At 30.5% G+C, this 20252-nt stretch overlaps 1 protein-coding gene across 6 annotated transcripts in view; it reads right to left on the reverse strand.

Moving 5' to 3' along the window:
* Window positions 1–1062: 1062 nt before the first annotated feature.
* Window positions 1063–20252, reverse strand: part of LOC112680984 (dual specificity protein phosphatase 10-like) — a 33248-nt gene continuing 14058 nt past the window's right edge. For all 6 annotated transcript variants that reach the window (XM_025551252.1, XM_025551259.1, XM_025551265.1 and 3 more), the window contains 4 exons: window positions 19264–19529; window positions 18584–18938; window positions 3838–4188; window positions 1063–1418 (listed from right to left, as the gene is read on the reverse strand). In XM_025551252.1, the coding sequence (XP_025407037.1) occupies window positions 1078–1418; window positions 3838–4188; window positions 18584–18938; window positions 19264–19529 (1313 nt within the window). In that variant the 3' untranslated portion in view covers window positions 1063–1077. The remainder of the gene's footprint in view (window positions 1419–3837; window positions 4189–18583; window positions 18939–19263; window positions 19530–20252) is intronic.

The raw sequence follows: 20252 nt of genomic DNA on the forward strand, positions 1-20252 counted from the left end.
GATTTAAGCCTCTGACGACGATGTTAAACCGGTGGCAGGACTAATAACATGATTCATTATCTTTTATGTTACGATATGTGCGCAGTGTGATTCATACGTGTTTGCGCCATCGCATTGTAAGACGTCTGCCCGTATACCAATGGTAGAACTGCCTCGTACATACCGACGCGATTAAATCATAAAAACACAGTGTTTAAAATACGTTACGTTTATGTTTTCAATGTATTCGTTTTTGTATTTGGATGGTAAAATATAAAATACAAACAAACATTATATGTTGACTCAAATTACAAATAAAAAAAAATTTAAAATACATGTTGGGAGGGGGATACATATTATAATCATTATACTAATATCTACAAACACAGCCTTTACTTTTTGTTAAATTAAAAAAAAAACATACATACATGTTCATCTTTTTTTTCGATATTAATATATAATAATAATGGTGTAATTTTTTAAAAAATAGTAGTCTCAGCGGGTAATAATAATTTTCTTATTACTATGTACAATTTGCAAGACTAGATAATGCTTGTTTTTCTCGATTCGTGTCAAGTGCCATGTTGCGCCCAACCGCGAAAAATACGTCCCAGATTCAAACGGTACACGCAGTTTATATTCGTCGCAACAACAATAATACAATATTTATAAATTTTCACATTCTTAAACATACGTACGTACGTATATATTATTAAACATTTAACTTTAATTTTTAATATTTATTTTTTTCTCAACATATCTATACTATATTTATTCTATTTGAAAATTTGCGCGCGCGACAATGAATGTGCGTGTGCTTGAGAGTAAAAGAGAGAGAGGGAGAGAGAGAGAAATAGAAAAAAATATATATATATATATATAGAGAGGTGAGAGAAAAAGAGAGTGGATACACTAATTATAGGAACACATTAATAGGTTGGAATATCTCAAACGTAATGATATATATACATATATTTATCTTAAAACATGCCCGAAGCGGGGACACGATACCTTGTCTCTGTCCTGCACACGCGTAAACCCGGATCGTAGCGCACGATGGTCGGGTTTTGAGTAGGTAAGGGATGAGGCCGAGCCACGTTATGTACTGCACCCGGGCGACAGTAGTTCGTCGGCCGCGGACTGCTGTTGGACAGCGGCCCAGGAATGGCCGCAGCGAGGTGACTGTTGCTGCTGCTGCTGCTGTTGTTGTTGTTGTTGTTGTTGTTGTTCGTACTGCAAGTTTTGCTCCAACTCCAACAGCTGCCCCATAAAGTTTAGGTTCGGTGAAATGATCGGCCGCGCAGCTTTCACCGTCTTGTAAGCGTCGACCATGGAAATCTTCCGGTGTCGCATCACGTACGCGATCGCGATGGTCGGGGACCGCGAGATACCGGCCTGGCAGTGTATCAGTACGCTTCCTCCGGATTTCCGAGCGCCCTCTGTAAACAATCAAACATTGATTATGGCCGACGACGAACTATTTCATATGCGTAATTGGGGAAATTTATTAGGGGGGGGGGGCAAAAATATAATTACATAACTAACGAAAAGGGTGTCCGAAGCTAAACGCTGCTTTACTACCTACATATTATTATATAAAATTATTAATTTTCTAACACTGTTAGATAAGCGAAAATTTAAAATAAAGAATTAAAAAAAAAAAAAATGTTATAGTATATAAAAGCTATAACCAGCTGTTTTGTACTTATTTTAAAACAAAGTATGTTAAATATCAGAAGGGGCACTGCCCCTCCTAATTTATTCTAGGGGGACAATTGCCACCCCTTGCCCCCCCTCCCCGTTTACGCCTATGATCAAGTTATTTACTCGGAGGAAAACGATTAAGGACGAAGGACCGTGTAAAGTGACGAGCAATGCTAATCAAGTCGTCGAGCGAGTGAAGTTTCCTCCTTCGCTGCAAAGCAACCGAGCTTAGTCGGTACACGAAAGCAAACAATATACGGTCGGGTCGATTGACGTTTTGTAACTTATAATATTATTGGCGCGTGCGTGCGGTTTTATTTTGTTTAATCCCCCCGAATCAATATTGGCACAGATAGTGTACAACAGGCAGCAGCCATCTGTACACAAAACACCACTATATACGTCTTGCACAGCACCTATTTACTGGTATACAAAACACACAATAGTGACTCATCGAGCGCATCGTCAATAAACGACGTCGTGGCGTATGTTTTGAGGTTAATTTTAGCTAACGACTGGGCCAGAAATAAACAAGTCGCACGCAGCATCCGAATTTGGCTATAAAAGAGCAACTGTGGTCGGATCTGGTAGACGTCCAGCGTTAAATCGAACCTCGTGTGGTGCGCGTACGTCCAATCTATAATTTTAATTTTGGCTTCAGAGGATTCTAGCTCGTGCGTCTATTTCAACTGCCGTGTAATTCCCCCTGCGCTACACTATTCTTTCTGTGTTATGCTCAACGTGTTTATATATGTATAAAAACAGCAGCGGTGTAGGCATTGCGCCGCGTGATGTTCTAATTTAAGATTTCCACGCTCAAGTCGCGCCGCCGCTGCAGGATCCTCCCACGGTACGTTATTGAAATTAATAGTGCACGGCGTGCGTTCGGGTGGCGTATACGAGGGCAACAGGAGCTTCCATGACGTCATCCCCGTCGTAACGTCAACGGGTCACGTGTGTATAGTATACGCGACGGCGGTGCCCCTAGCGAACGTTTATAATATAGGGGTCGCGCACGACGGGTAAAGGGGTGACAATCACAGGGCGATTGCGTTATGTCCGGGTACGCACACGTATATGAGTCATTAGCAGTGTTTTAGGGGAGTGCACACCAGCCGGCGGCTACGGGTAGGTATATAAATATAATATAATCTCGAACCGACGACAATATTTGTACGCACACGCATGTGAAACATGTGTACACGCGCACACGGATTGAACGGTCTGCAGCGAGTAGCAGTGGGTTACGACTACGACGTAAATATCACAATCGTGTATAATAATAATACCGATATCGGTGTGAACACGGCTCGGCAGCGTAATGATAATATGACTCATGCCGGAGAGAGAGAGGTGGTCGTGCGCGCCGATGAGCTATAAATGGCTAAAGCGCGACCGCACCGGCGGCGGCGCGCTCGTCTAGAAATCCGCTCTTATACACACGTGTGCGGTGAACGCGGTTTCGTGCACGTAAAACAATAACATGGACGTTTCCTGCAGGGATTTTGGGTGCGCGCGTGCACATGCACATCGTACACAGTTTCCTGTGGCGTTTTCAAACACATCGTTGCACCGTTTCGTCTCGCACGACGCGCAGCAGCGGACGAAGAGGAGTAGAAGTAGGCGAGAGAATAGGGCGTGCGGCTGCTTGCGTTTCCGGGCGGGGTGTCCGCCGTCAACGTGATGTCAACATGCGCGAATGAGGGACAGACACCGCGTCGGAAACAATTCAAACAATAAAACTCGGTCAAAAACGGGTGACGTCATCTACAATCGAGTGCCCTGCGCGCGAAGTATACAGCTGTCACTATGTACATGACTCACGGCGGGGCTAAGGGGAAGCACCATCAGGGGAGGTTTCTGTTTTTCCGCTATATTTCACACATACACACCGTCCTCGTGCAGATGATTGCGCAGTAGAACAATCCTCCATGCCCCCGTAACAACAGCTCGCTCACCCCTTGTCGCAGTATCACAACAATAAACATTGATATTATTTGGCGCGCATTTAACCAACGAACGTATTACGATAAACAAGGGTATAAAGCTTATGGTTCCATGCATATTTATGATAAAATTTAACCATTGAAATGTCCGCCGGAGATTTTTCGGACGCTTGTATAAGGTCAAAATAAGTCGGACAGTGCAACTTACCAATAAATTCAAATGCTTCCTCGAAGTACTGTTTAAGGTTAGCGTGACCATTGTCTAGCACTGACAGACGTTTATACACGATGCCAGAGGTTCGGTGGTCCATGGTCGGCGACGGGGACTGTTGGCTGGTTGTCACGTTTAGCACACGTGTTATCCCGTTGGCGGTCATACCGTCCCGGTCGTCGGCATCCTTGCTGTTACCCAGATACAAGAATGGCAGCACCTTGGTGAGAGGATGGGTGTCCATTAATTCGCGGGCCGCGTCCTGCGTGCAGCTGGCGCTTAATGGTGCCTGCAACAATGAGTTTTCGCACATGTCCTTGTGTCGAGAGTGAAACTCTTTGTGCCCACCTGCGAAATAAAAAAAAATTCTGTGAAAACTAATCAGAAAATAAAACGAAAACTGGCTTAGATCAATTATAAAAAAAAACTGTTATTATAATCTACATAAATCGTTACAGTGGAAAAAAATCATTAATTTTTCATTGACTAAATGAATACATGCAATGGTCGTGTTTTACAAACAGAATCGATGTTTGTACACGAAATGAAGAAAACATTTTTGTTTATAAAGATAGAATAACACTTTTGAAAACATTATAATTTTAAAATACTTTATATGGTATTAATATAAGCTGTCCTAGACGTTTTAGTTTTAAAATAAGGAAATAATTTAGTAAGAAATTAAATTAAATAAATATAACACTTTTATCAACATTTAAAGTGTAAAAATAACACCATTTCGTACGTAAAAAAATAAAATAACTGTATACATCGTATATATAGTAAGATTATTAAGTATTGTAGCTATGAGTAATCGCGTAGTAATTCTTTTCTGAATCATTAAAACTTTCTGGTTTAAAGTATTTTGAAAGCGATCGTATTAAGGTTATATATTCAATTTAATTTTAGTAGTAGTTTTCGTAAACTATCACTATATAAACTTCTTTTATAAACAAACGAAAAAGGAAAAAATATATAAACAGTGTTTGTTTTACCAAATCTCAAAACAATCACCAACGAAACAGTATATAATTGTATAAACATTACATATAAGTAACGGTAACACATCTAAACGGAAGTAAAATAACAAGCGGAATCAAATGTATACTAAATATATTTTACTACGACAAACGTGTATTTATGCCACGTACGATAAATAATTATTTGATTTTAAAAAAAGGAATAACAACATATAAATAATTGCTGGAAACCAAATAATAGCGGAAATACAATATTTATATAATTACAATTACAATAACAATACAGTTACGGAGATATGTAGCAAAGTTATATAGTAGACATTTGATACGGTTTTTATAGAAATATTTCAGTATCTCAATCGAGACACGGAAAGACATTTTGTAAGGAATATATACGATGGTACGAGGCGCATAGTTGTACAGAAACAATTAATGATATGTATTGCAAATTCGATTGATAATTTAATCTTCTATTTTTGAAGATTCCGTACAAATTTCGCCACCATGATCCCCGGGGCCTATACGGAAATTTGCGGTAGACACAAATGACCCAAGCAGAAACCGCAGTAATCGCGATGCAATTATACGATACGTATATACGTATTATCGTATATGTGTGTGTGTATTATTGCTCATGTACCTGAGCGGATTCGACTCCACGTGGCGCAAGGGTCCAGAGATAGTTTAAGCTTCAACGTGAGTTTCTTGTGTCCAACCGCGGCAGTCATATCGGGATTTCTCGGCGAAAGTCGACGGGAGTGCAACGAGAAGAACAACACTACGCACACAGCAGTGTCGGCGGAATGATGCGACCGTGTCGTGTCGTCTCTTCGAATACGAGTATTAATTACATAAATAATATTGAAATCGAAAAAAGGTGATCACGTTTCGTAAACGGCGGAACCGGCACACAACGAACAGCCGAGTCCAAAGCGCACGTGCCTGTATCGGAACGAGAACGAAAACGGAAAAAATAAAAAAGTTTTATGACACACAATACTGCTATAGACGATACGTGTGCACGAGTCCGTCACAAGTATTCAATAATATCAATAAACTAATGTCACCGAACGATCGTCACTATACTTTCATGTTTTACTATTCCGCGTCTGGTTCTCGCCACGGTACGCGACGGACGGACGTGCGGTTCGTTGCGATTGTGAGTCGGTTATGAACGGCTATGCGGCATCGTTCGAATCTGCGCGAGCGACAGTCACACGCGGTCCTCCGGAGTCTCCCCGCCGCCATCCCGTCGACAACGTTACAAAGCTACGGCTGCGCGGGGCGGGGCTTGGTGGGAGGTGTTTCCGGGGAGCACGCGGGGAGGGGAAACGCGATATATAAACACATACTACGCGGATCGTAAAATGCCAAACCGGCTGCGGGTATATAAAACATCATAACCTCTCCCGCATTAGTCATCCGACCTTGTCTCCTCCCCCTCGACTTCCCCTCACGTCGGTCAAAGTCGCTGCCGCCGCCGCCGCCGTCGTGAATGAGAGTACACACGCTCACTCACACCTACACACGCTCCAACTTTGGCGCGCGCGCGCACTAGCTTACGTTTTTAAAAACACAAGTTTCGATCGTTTTTTCTCGACATTAATAATGTTGATCCGAAGAAAAAATTCGACAAACGATATCTATAATATTATTGCGATTAAACTGAAAACAATTACGCATGGATACCCGTCGAATTATCTTGTTATCATAATTAAACTGTTATTATACGTACTTTTATTATTATTATTCAACTGCTACTACGTGGCTGAGTTGAGCACAGAAGCCGTACGTTTCCGGACACCTCATTCTAGAGAGTTTTACATTATGACTACCGTCAAACTTTTGTTTTCGTATGCGAATTGGAAAAATAAAATAAGCATTGCAATACAACGGTAAACAGTAAATTTTATTTTTAAATTAGTGGCTTTCGATTGCATGCAACTCGCCCAATTTCCCGTTTTTGGAATGGGCGGGATTTTTCGAACGTATTTGTAGTCCTATACGCGCACATAATATATCTACGATTGCACCCCTATACTTTATCTCTAATCGGAAACAATTCGATTCGACCGATTGACAACACCCCCTCATCTAAGTAGATTTAAGAAAAACAATTGTTAAACGCCACCAATACCGGTGGTAGTAATATGTTATGTATCAGGGTAGAACATATGTATCGTTTTATCAAACCGTATATTCATCACGTCCACGATTGAGTATAAAATCGACAAAACGGTTTATATAAAATTGAGTTTTAAGTTAAAATCTTTCCTCAGATTCTGTTCCTTTTTTATAAAAAAAATTATTGCCGGTGAAAAAGGTACAATATAGTATTTTCATGGATTCTATCGATATATCTAAAACCGCTTTGATAATGAAGTACGCATTCACAACATCGTTATCATTACACCCTTTTTTTACGCAGGATAATCAATCATTTAACCGTGTCACTTTATATATATAGTATACGCAAATAAAAATCAATGAGATACAAGTCGGCACGTGGTCGAGTTGGAGCGAGAATAAAATACGTCTTGATGGTAGGCGATACAATTTTGAGACACCTTTAAAACGGTTCAAATCGACTTTACGCGTTATAGCTACTATCGATTAAGTATAAAAAGTATTCCTAAAAAGACTGAGTTCCCAATTGCCACAATTACTCATAGAGTTGGTATAAACTGCGTTAAGATTCTGTACATATACATAGGGTGTTGTTTCAAAAAGAGCGCAGGAATTAAATTTGCTATAAATTAAATCAATTTTTTTAAAAAAACATAACAAATATATCATTCTTTTCAGGAGAAGTTAAGATTTAACAGTGAAAAACAATATCGGACATATGACCCTCCCTACTATCCCTCTTGAAGTGTAACAAGTAGCGCCGTCTTGTTGTAATCAAAAATACCTACTAAGCTCAGTCATTTTCTTTGGCCTTATTCGGACCAAATGAACATAAAAATGTTTGGTTTCAACTTGTCACACTTCAAGAGAAACGATCACTCTGCTGCATGAAAAGTTCCTGGACAGACTAATTTCGTTGTGTGGCCAAAGCTACCCACCTCGATCTTACGATTTGAAACCATGTAATTTTTTCTTAAAGGGTTAGACTAAGTCACGAGTTTACCAGAACAAAGTTCGAAAAGTCTTGGAACTTAATCAAGAAATTCGTCGTATTCTCAACAAACTTGATGGGAAAATGTGTTATCCATTGATGTTAAATGTTATGGAAAAAATAATTGGCTGTAGGGCTAGTAGGGAAGATCATATGCCCGATATTGTTTTTCACTGTTAAAACTTAACTTCTCTTGAAGAGAATGATGTATTTGTTATGTTTTTTTAAAAAAAAATTGATTTAATTTATAGCAGATTTAAATCCTGTGTTACTTTTGAAACATCCTTTATAATAAATCATACATATCGAACAAGGCATATAAAAATTGATGAATTTTTTTAATACATAAAAGTGTAAAAAAAATATCTTGAAAATTCGAGATCCATTAGTTATTAGTATGTGCTGTATAGTAACCAATGAGGGCAAAATAGTAAAAATATTATTTGTTTATTTTGAACAATGTTTAAGTAATAATAAATATATTGTCGTAATCGATTATAGTACACATAATTCATAAAAACGATTTAAAAAAATCACTCATCGCATTTTTAATAAATAAATATTTTACGGTGGACGCGCGTGTTTCGTCTTTTATTTATCAAAACATAAAACTATTTTATTTTATTATAAATTATTATGATAAATAATAACACGATAGATTTTTAAAATAAGTAATTTTAACTTATTCAAATTAGGATATAAGACGTGTCATTGTATAAATATTTTATTATCTATAGTAAGAATTTAATCTGATTTTAATATAATTAACAGTTACTACTATAAACTGTATTGTGTTAATTAAATGACTGATGAGTCATACATATACAAGCAACATAGCGAGTTAACACTACTAAGTCTGGCATAAACGAATATAGGATTCAAAAGATTTGTTTTTTTCTTTCTACACAGGGTTATAAAAACTTTTCTTCGTACAAAATATAAAATGATTAATTATTGCCAAGTAAAAAGCATCATAATAGTTTACAACGTTAGTAAACCGGTTATACGATGGAATGACAAAATTGTGTGGCCTTGGTATAACTATGAGACCTTTACACACATTTCCTTATTTCTTCCTTGCTGAATCAGAATGACCAATCCAAGAGGAACAATGAACTTGCAAAATGATTCAAATATATTACATATCAAACAGATTAAGTATATATCGCAAAATTCAAGGAAACGGACTATGATGTGTGTTTTTTATACTATTTACTATATTATAGGAATGGTGAAATATAATTGGAGACTCCTTAATAGTATAGTTATCTTAAAAACTATACAATTGAATTGTATCTATCAACTATTAAATATTTTAAAAGTAATTAATAAAAAAAAAAAACATTTTCATCATATCTAGATAAATTTTATCAGTAAAGTTAAAATGATAATATACATAAAATGTATAATTTATGCAATAATATATTTCTAAAAAAAGTATGAAAATACATTTCATATACAATATATATATAAATATAAAAATGGAATCTTTGTCATACATGTTATCTGAATCTACTGCTCCGATTATCTCAATTATATTTTGAAAAGAGTACATCCCGGAGCAAGTTTTAAGCTTCATTTAAATTCTATAAGTTAATGGAGTAATTAGTTAATTTATAATTGTTTATTTTTCAATATATCCCGGCACAGTACAACCAAAAACATGTTCACATGGGTTTTATGTTAAAATTGTCGATTAAACTATCACTGAGTAACTAAATAAGAAAATTTTAACAATAACAGCAAGAAAAACTAACTGTCGTTTAAACTAACGTTTTATCGTACTGTATTAAAATAAAAGAATTTCAGAAATTGTTATATTAAAACGGATTTAAATGATTTAATACGTTTTGAAATATGACACACAAACATGAACAGTAACGTTGGCGAAAAAGGATCTAGAATAGTTTTCTATACTAATAATACGGATAGGAGAAGCAATAACGAGCTGTCGAGCGTTTTTCGATATGTTTTCGAATCAAATTTCTTGTGAACAGAAATGGGTGTTACTATGGGAAAAATAATCATTATTTTTCTTCTCGCCGTCAGAATATTATATATAACATGGTTATTATATAGAAGTAGTCAAGATCCATGACGTAATATCTCCAGCATGATATCATGTTCACTATTTCTACACCATTACAACATTTCATTATTTGCCGCAATAGTCATTGTGTTTATTTAACGTGACAACAATTATCTTTTATCAGTAAAATTTTTCTAGAATGTGACTGGATAATTTTCTTAATTACCGGTATATAATTGATATTATAGACGATGTAGAGAAACAAAATTCTTAAAATCATAAACATCCAAAGACCAACGGTGTATTTGAATTGGAATTTATAATCATAATCGGAAGCCAATAATAAAATGTTTTGGTTTTTAATGAATTGTGAATGAACAAAAAATATGATGCTATGAAATAAAAACGAAAAAAGTTCAAACTATGATAATATCTTATGGTTAATATATATAAACCTTTATTAAGGTTGATGTTTCTATCAACTAAAATAAAAATTTGTATTTATAAAATTAGAAGTTGAGAAAATTATTTTTATTTTAAAAAATGTGATTATTTGTTAAGATTGTAATATTATTTTGCAGCGTTAACAGAGTGGCACACAATGTTTTTCTTACCTCGTCATATTTCACTTGTAACAATTTTGTATAATTTTTCCCAGAAAAATAATTACTCATACTTATTGGTTCTTTTTTGTATGTATATAAAATATCCCACGGTATCTATAACTTTTAATTTGTACAAAAATTACAGAGGAAACTCTTAACCAATTGTCAATAAGTCAAAAAACACTGGGATAGCTTGAATAAAATACCAAAATATTACATTTGGTATTTACATGAATAATACTTCTAGTAAATCTATGTAAACATAAAATTAAAACAATACAACTAAATCCTTTTTATGGATATATAGGTCATTTAATTCATCAAACTATATATTTAAGACGGATAGTTTAATCAACTATCATATCACTCTGACCATTACTTCTAGAATGTTTTACTTTTAATGTTTGTAATTACACAAATAAATAAAAATTAATACAAAATAAAATAAAGTACCTATATGCAAACTACATGCATTATACTGTTATAACCGCTTTTAAGTCATTACAATAATAAAAGAATAACATTTTTTTTTACGAAAGATAATAACACTTGTTTCAAATTAGTCTTTCACCTTGCTACTAGTGATTAAAAATTATTTAAACAGTGAAAACTAATTTATTACATTTTGCTTATCAAGAAATATATAAAGGGTGATTACATAAGTAATCTGTATAATATAAAATCATTTTACTATTATAAACGTCTCCTGTATTAAAACTTTAATCCCTATAATCATATGGAAAATTTGCAGTGAAGGCTCGAACTTTTTTTCTATGAATAACAAGTCATTTTTTTAAACAGTCGACCCCAACATTTTTTTAATTTTTAATTATGTAAAATAAATTCTTAAATTTGATTTTTAATATAATTTGACTATAGTTAATAGTTTTTAACTGAATGTATCGAATCATAAATAATTTAAAAATAAAAATATGAAACTAATATTTTTAATTTATCTATTATTTTTTATGAATCATATGATCATAAAGCCACCGCTGTAGACATCCAATATAACTGAATAATTTAAACGGTAAATTAAAATGTACATACGTATAATATAAATGTATTTATTATGACGTAAAATATAAACATAATTAATGTGAAATCTGTGTGCATTATAAATGATACAAACTATATTCCATACAAAAGTATAACGAAACAATTTGAAAACGTTAGACAATAGTTTTGGAATAAGGTAAAAAAATTGAATTTCAAAACAAGTTTGTTGCTCTCATATATTGTACTTGAACCCATCCAACTATGGTAATTTTTGAGTTCATATACATTATTTTTATGTTAAATATGTTTTAGTCACCATAACAAAACGTTTTCTTGAAAAATAACTATTAAATAAACACAAGACGTCTTTTTTAACAATCTATAATCTGGAAAACATTATACAATGTATATATTGAAGTGAGTCAGCTATATAGGTCTTTAATCTTGAAGCATTTGGAACGCTTAAATACATGAAGTTTGATAAATTTTCAATACGAATGACTCATGCTAATGAATCGATTAAAATGATTAACTCGAAAAACGTATTCTTAAATGGATAACCCTTTCAGCACTCAGCCGTAGAAAAAGTAAATAAATCTAAGACGTATCATACTACTCATTAAGTTTTAATGGCATAATTAATTTGAATTACGATACAACTAATTTTTATCAAACAATCGTACAAATTGAAATTTTTTTTACATAAATGTGAAATCAAAAATGAACTTTAAATAAAAAAATTTAGTATATAAACTTAAAAATACATAAGTTTATACAGAGATCATACACTGATAATTAGATATATTAAAATTAAATAAAAAGTACGGATAATTTATTTTATTAAAACATTAAACTTTATGGGTTATTAAATTGTATAATTATTAAAACATTTGGTAATTATTTTTATTTTGGAATCTTACAATAGGTATATATAATCAATTATCACTTCGAAATACATTTATAATAATTATGAATTAGGAAATTGTATCTTAAGCATTCAACTTATTATATAAAGATATAGTGTCAATATTTTTTAACTTAAAATAAAGAGATTAAATATGTATAATTAAGTATACATAGTTATTTAGATTTTTTTTTATATAATTTCATGTCTTTTTCAGATTACTTAAACTATTTTTATTATGTCATTATTTCATTTTATAATAATTATTAATTGGCTTTATTGATATAGATTTAAACAGCATTTACTGGTATTACCACAGGATATAGTTAAGGGTAGAAAATAAAAGGGATACTAGTTGTTAGTCATCATTGTGTATTTGATTGTATTGTGTATAATCCATAGGGATTTTTCAATTAGGGACACACACCACGAATACGACAACTCCGAACCCTTCAACAACAAACCAGATGTTCTAAATTCTATGAAAGCTGATGTTTTGAATAATGTATAAGTCAGAAATAAAGTTTTCCGTTTGAGTAATAGGTTCATTTTTTTTTTTTTTTTGTGCGGATTAAATAGGTATATTATAATACATAAATAAATCTGAGTTTATCTAATTTTCTCTTAATAATATGTTATATTCATAAAAAAAATCCCATTAGTAACGATATTTTATACATTTATATAAGTGTAAATATGTTTTAAATGTTGTGATGATTTTTATAAATTTGTTTGATTATTAAATGATTGTCATCAAACAATATATTTTTAAATTATTGTTAATCATAAGTAATAATATATCATGAGCAATTGTCTGAGTAATTTATTTATAATTCAATGATATTTCAATTATTCAGCATTTTAAGATAATACTGCTGATAATAAAATGTACATTGTACGTATAACATTTCAATTACTCGATCAACTAATTTTCAAAAAACAAGTTAATGCACATTTACACATTAATGCACATATAGCAAAAGTAATAACAATGAGATGTATACCCTTCGCTTGTACTTGATGACACATACACAACACTTGTAAGAAATCAGAAGGGTTGTTGGTTGAATAACTACTGTTTATTGTTTTCAGAATAAAATACGGGGTACTCATCTAGGAAACCCCACGTTAAAAGAAAGAAAACTACCCTAATATCGAGCTAGGGTTAGTCTTTTTATAATATTTCCCCTCAGTGTTTTTCAAATAAATCCGGGACATTTTGGAGATTAATATTTTTAAGTGGTCCATTTTTCTAATAAGAATTTTGTTAAAATACAATAGATTTTTCTATGGTAGAATTTTGATCAACAGTAAAAAATTAATTCCATAGACAAATAAAATACAAGGAAAATCATTTTTTCAAACTCAAGTGTTTTCAAATAAACTCAATTCATTGAAAAATCGTTAAATGTACGTACGAGTTGAACATACATTTATTTTTGTAAATATTGTTATTATTTCAGTTTTAAATGTTCTAAACTATACCTAATATAAATAAATTGTTGTTTATCTTAAAAATATACATAGAGGCAAATATTGTATAATATATTTTATACTTCGAATAATAATAATTAAAAAAAAAAAAAAAAAAAAAAAAAATGGAAAACAAAACAAATTGTAATTCTGTAGACTAAATATAATTGATTTTCTACGATACGAATTATGAATTTCTGAAAATCATTTTTAAGGTACATTATATTTTTAGTAAATGGTAGTAGTGTTTAAATTTCATTGATACTTCCTTGACATTTTTTATAACATATAAAAAGACGAAAATATAAATAAATAAATTTTAATAAAAGACTGTAAAAAATATAATTTTTATTGCGATAAAACACTCTATATGCACTTTCTATAAAATATTATTCACATTATCATTAGTTACCACTAGATATTCTGCTATAAAATTTAAAACAGGCATGTCAAATTCAAAGTATCAAATGGGCCAAATATATTGAACAGTTTACTACGCATGCCGCACATAAAAATTTTATATTATTTTATGTATAGCATTGTATACATTGTATACATATAAAACCAACAATAAAACTTACTCGGTTACAGTTTATTAGTGTAGAAGACGTAATCATGTATACCCAATATGACAATCTTTAAAAGTCTATGATAGTTGCGACATGACATTAATATTTTATAATTTATTTACTATTAATTTTTTATTTTGTCGATTGATATTGGGTAGCCGAGGGCCACAAAAAAAATTAGCTATGGGCCCATGCGGTCCGCGGGCCTCGTGTTTGACATAACTGATTTAACATAAAATTTGAGTATAAATGAAAATATAAGCATATTCAGGACGTGACTTCGTCTTTACTTATCCGATTTACATAATAAATATTAAGAAACATATCATTAAGTCACGTTGTTAAGGATTTTTTGGGAATTATGTGAAGCCATATTATTTAAATACCTCCTTTGTATAAAATCTATAAAAGTCACGTCGTTATGTCTGATGGGGACGCATATGCATTCCACCTGGAAGGGATATTTGCCAACATAATGGACAGCTGTTCTTTAAATTTACTATGCCAGTGATACATTGGTAGATATCAAAATAAACCATAATTTTATTATTTCCATAGCGAATATTGATGAAAACGTTTATAGACAAGCATGTGATACTTATCGCACGAATATATATGAATTTCCTTATTTCGTTTATATTAAAACTCCAATAATGATGAACGAACTTAATATTATTAGATTTCATTGAAACTAATACTTTTATACAATGATTATTTATGATATATTATATTTCAGCAACCACATGATGTTCATAATTTCATCTCGAATATAACCACAAATATTTATTTTTTATTAAGATTACATTTATCATTAAATAATGTATACAGGGTATATATAGTATTAAATTAAAATTTTCAAAACAATATTGTTTACTAAAAATATTCATGGAAAACAATACATTAGACACAAAACCTTAATATCGTAGCCAAGAGATCAATATAGATAATAATATTTTACTATGGATAATATCAAAAAACACGTACAAAGTAAATAACTTCATTATTTAAGCAAATAAATGACTATTGTCTCTAATTATTTTTCTCGCCTAAATACATATTATAACTTTATTATAATTTTTAGCTATCGCCGCAATTGATAATTAAGCACATTACAATAAATAATAATATTCTTATTATTAGAAAAATAACTGAAGTATATAACATGAATAATAAACATTTAATTTAGAAAACAGTGACTTCACCAATGATAACATGATGATAGTTTTTCTATTCTAGTTATTATTTGGAAGTCATTTGATGATGTCAGTGGTAAGTAATAGTTTAAATAGATAGAAGTACAGAACTAATAGTTAGGCCCGGAGGTCACATTTTTTCTAGCAGTTTCAATGTAATGGCTAAACTGTAAAAATTAAATTGATAAAGTAGCTAAATTAAGTGTACAGATAAATTATTTTCATATTTAGAATCAAACATGTGTAATTAATGAAAGAACAGTCATCCATCAGGGTATGATGATTATGTATGTTTCCGCTAATCCTCCTCATAAACAAATTAATATAAAATAAAGCCTTTGGTAACACAATATGTCATAATGGTAACATTTTTTAGATTTAGTCTATTAACAACCATAAAAATGAAAATATAAATATAAATTTCAAATAATAACATTAAAATATAAATCACAAAATTATTTATTTATTATTTTAAATTAAATGAATATGGTTTAAAGTTGGTTAGTTATTAAGACTTATTATTACTATTTGTTGGAAATTAGATTAAAGATAATATTCTATAATAATTAATAATCCCGTAGACAAATAAATTATTATAGTCTGCTCATTAAATTGATAATTATTTAATCTTAGTATCTCTATTACTGATAATATTAAAATAAAAAGGATAATTTTAAACAAATATTTATTTCTAAGACACTTTTTGTACAACTACCTATGTAAATTAAAAATATTACCATATTTATAAGTTTATAAAAAATGTTTGTATTTCTTAAATAATAAATTAAAATTTACTTTTATGTAGACGATCCTAAGTAAACTAAAATATTATTTGATGAATATAATACATATATTATATCATGATAATATGTATAGTATGTACATGAAATTGTATTTATATTAAAATGTTTGGAATTTGTTAATTTGTTAAGGTAAATGGTTTGCACTCATATTATATGAAGTTAACAGTTAGTTTTAAATAAACATATTATATCAAAATGTATTAATTATTTGTATATCCATGACTACTGATAAATAATTATTTACAAAATTAAGTTACAGTTACTTTACATAAATATCAATATTTATTTAGAATATGTGATGTTTAAAACTTAGTTTAAAACTTTAAAATATAATAATAAATGCCATAAAGTAAAATAAATATTCAATATTTTAACTATAGGAGGGAAAGTGTTTTAATAATAATATGGACCTTACAGTTAATTAAAAGGTACAGGATTTATAAGGATTATCAGGTTTTTTTTTAATAATACTAATAAATAGTTTAATGTAATGCATAGTCACTGACATTATTAATCAAAATTTATTTATTTATGATCTACAGAATAGATGTTTCCAAACTATTAAATTTAGGGGTTTTTTCAGATTTTTAAGGACTCCATTAGAGCCAAGGAGTACAAATTATATTAATACATTTTATTTTTGAAATTTAAAAACCTATTATCTGTATAAGTCAGTCTTTGTTATTAATACATAAAATGTAATGTGAATAATATTTAAAATAGTAATAAAACATAATTATTTATGTAATTAATAATAATTGAACATGTGAACCAATATTTATATTTTTAGTTATCTTCATTTTATATAAAATCAATAAATCATTAAAATACTATTTTTAATTAATTTAAATTTTTTTTATAAAATATGTTAATTAGAATCACTAAAATAAAAATTAGCAGGTCATACTTAAAGAGCCCCTAATTTACTATTTATAAAATATGAAAATAACTCATATTTTTCATTAAAATGTTGAATGTATTCATATAAAAATGTATATTTGTAATTTGATTAATGATTATTTTAAATAATACATAAACTAACTTTTAGATAGGTTCATAAAATACAATTTAGTATTTTAACTTTCTTCGACATTAATATAGTTTTAAATCAGTTATTTGAGATAACACATATATATATATATATATATATGTTATTAAACTTATATCAGGCATGCCCAATCTTTTTTTAAGTTTGGACAATATTTGAAGTTTATAATTATAATACTGATTTGGTATATTTCTAATAACTTTTTTGTATTCATTCATTCATTTTTAATTAAATTAAATATTTTTTTTAACATTCTGGTGAATCACTTTGTAAATTATATTTGAGAATTTATTGGTAAATTTTGTAAATCGTTTTTTAAAACTTATTATATAAAGTATTGTTTCAAATTATTAAAAATTAATTTGAGGTCAACAAAATAAGGTTTGAGAAACTGTTAAACTTGATCTTATTGATTTAAAAAGTAATAACCATTTGAAAAATGTATATAAAAATTTTACAGATAAACATACAACGTTAAAACTATTTATAACATTTTTTATGTTGATTTTCCAAAAATAAAAATTTATCAATGAGCATGTTTAAATTAATTAATATTTGAGAACAATCGTTTTTCCATATGAATTATACAAAAAGTTCAAACCGGTCTTGTTTAACCAGTGAACATTTACTCTTTATTGAGAATTGGTCAAACAAATTATACACTGAACATTGAAAAATTGGTTAAATCCTTTTAACAAAATAAAATCATTCATAAATTTCATACTAATTTATTTATATTTATTAATAATTTATAGCATTATTATTTTTTTTTTTAATTTAAAATTATTGTAAGATATTTTTTAGTTCTTAAAAGTTGATTAAAAATATATTTATAAATTTTTTTAATTTAAAAATTTATATTGTTACATTTTATATTTTTCATGGGTTCATTGGAATACTTCCGCGAACTGGAATTGGCCAGCGGTTTATAGGTTGGGCACGCCTGACTTATACAATGAATAAAACAAAATAGATTTTAAGCTATCACAATGTATGTGTTTTAACTTCCAACTATGACTTACCAATGAGAAAAGAAGGTTCTCTTTCATCGTCTACTAATGATGCAAGAATTAGCATCAGTGGATGGTTATGGGGTATCCTGTCTAAGTCAGTTGTGGAATCATCATATACCACTATTTCTCTATACCCCCGTCTTCTGAGAGCGTCTTTGGCGTCCCTTGAAGATGCCAACTCTACCAATGTTGCTTTTCCTGTTTGTAATCTCCGCCGGTTAATTCGATCAGCAACATTTACGTTTACGGCTCCCCTAGCATGGCTTACATTGTAGCACACGAACGATCGGCAATCGATGGCTAAGACTGCAGGCCCGAAAAGTTCCATTTTTTGTCTCAAAGAATCAGCGTCTATTCGTTTAACCTGTAATTAATTACAAATAGCCTATATTACACTGAAACGAGTCATAAATAATGATAGCAATACAAATAAAAATAAATACAAAATCAATGACGTACCATTTTACTAACATACAACACTAAAATTAAATCTAACCTGACCAGATACGTTCAACCTTTTGACATTTTAATTACATATGATATCAAGTTTTATAATATTTATAAATATGCTATTAAGTCATCCTTTAGATGAGTCAGTTTTTTATAACTGACGATTGATCACCGATTAGTCGATATGAATAAACATTCGATAAAACATTATTGAACAAGGTATAAATTACTATACACACCTTATTGAGTATAAGAGCGCTGCTTAAATTGGTACCATCCGAATTAGGACTAGCAGGTAAACTGGCAGGTAGACTGGGTATCGGTTCTAATCGAAAACGTTTTGAGTTTGTCGGTGTAGTAACTGTAATTGTTGTCGCTGGGCCTGGCTCACTGATACTCCTGTTCAGACTGAGCCTAAGCCCAGCTCGGGATCGGCCACCGACTCCACCTTCGTAACAGACGGCCGACATGGGGCAACGCTGCTGATGAGATTTCAAATGACACACTAAAACATTAAACACAAATATTAGGCTTAAAGTATACATTTTCAATTGCACTATGTTTAAAATGTAATTATCATCCAGCTAACATTTCGAATTCTTATAAAAAACGTGTTTTTCATTCACGGATTATAACACACTGTAAAATAATGAAATAAATTATTAATAATTTACTGTCGATTTTATTAAATTATTTACACTCATACAACACCTTGGCATATAAAAATTTACATTCAGCCTGAGAAAATAATAATTTAAAATTAAGTAGGTTAAATTATAAATTAAATTAAATAATTACATAATATTTTTAGCGATACATTTTTTCAATTACAACATTAAAAATTGTTCATTTTTAAAGTTCATAATATACCTACAAAATATAATTTAATTTATCACAATGTGTAGTAAAAATAATAATAATGAAAAATACATGCCCATGTTTATTCCTATACACTACATATTTTAAATTTGTATAAAAAATTTAATTTTACAAAACGAAAAAAATGCATAATATTGAAAAAACTACCATGAATGATAACAAAAAACAAATACCACAGATTACTATTAATAATAAATGAACATAATGATCTATAGTAAATTTAACATTATATTCACGGTTAATTTTATAAGTTATGATCAGTATTTGTATTCGACCTGATGTAAATGTGTATACACGAAATAAAAATTCGAAAAGGGACAAACAAAATTATGACGAACGGAATACTTTT

The sequence above is a fragment of the Sipha flava genome, unplaced genomic scaffold (genome assembly GCF_003268045.1).
Source record: "Sipha flava isolate LNK unplaced genomic scaffold, YSA_version1 101_pilon_pilon, whole genome shotgun sequence".
Classification (NCBI taxonomy): domain Eukaryota; kingdom Metazoa; phylum Arthropoda; class Insecta; order Hemiptera; family Aphididae; genus Sipha; species Sipha flava.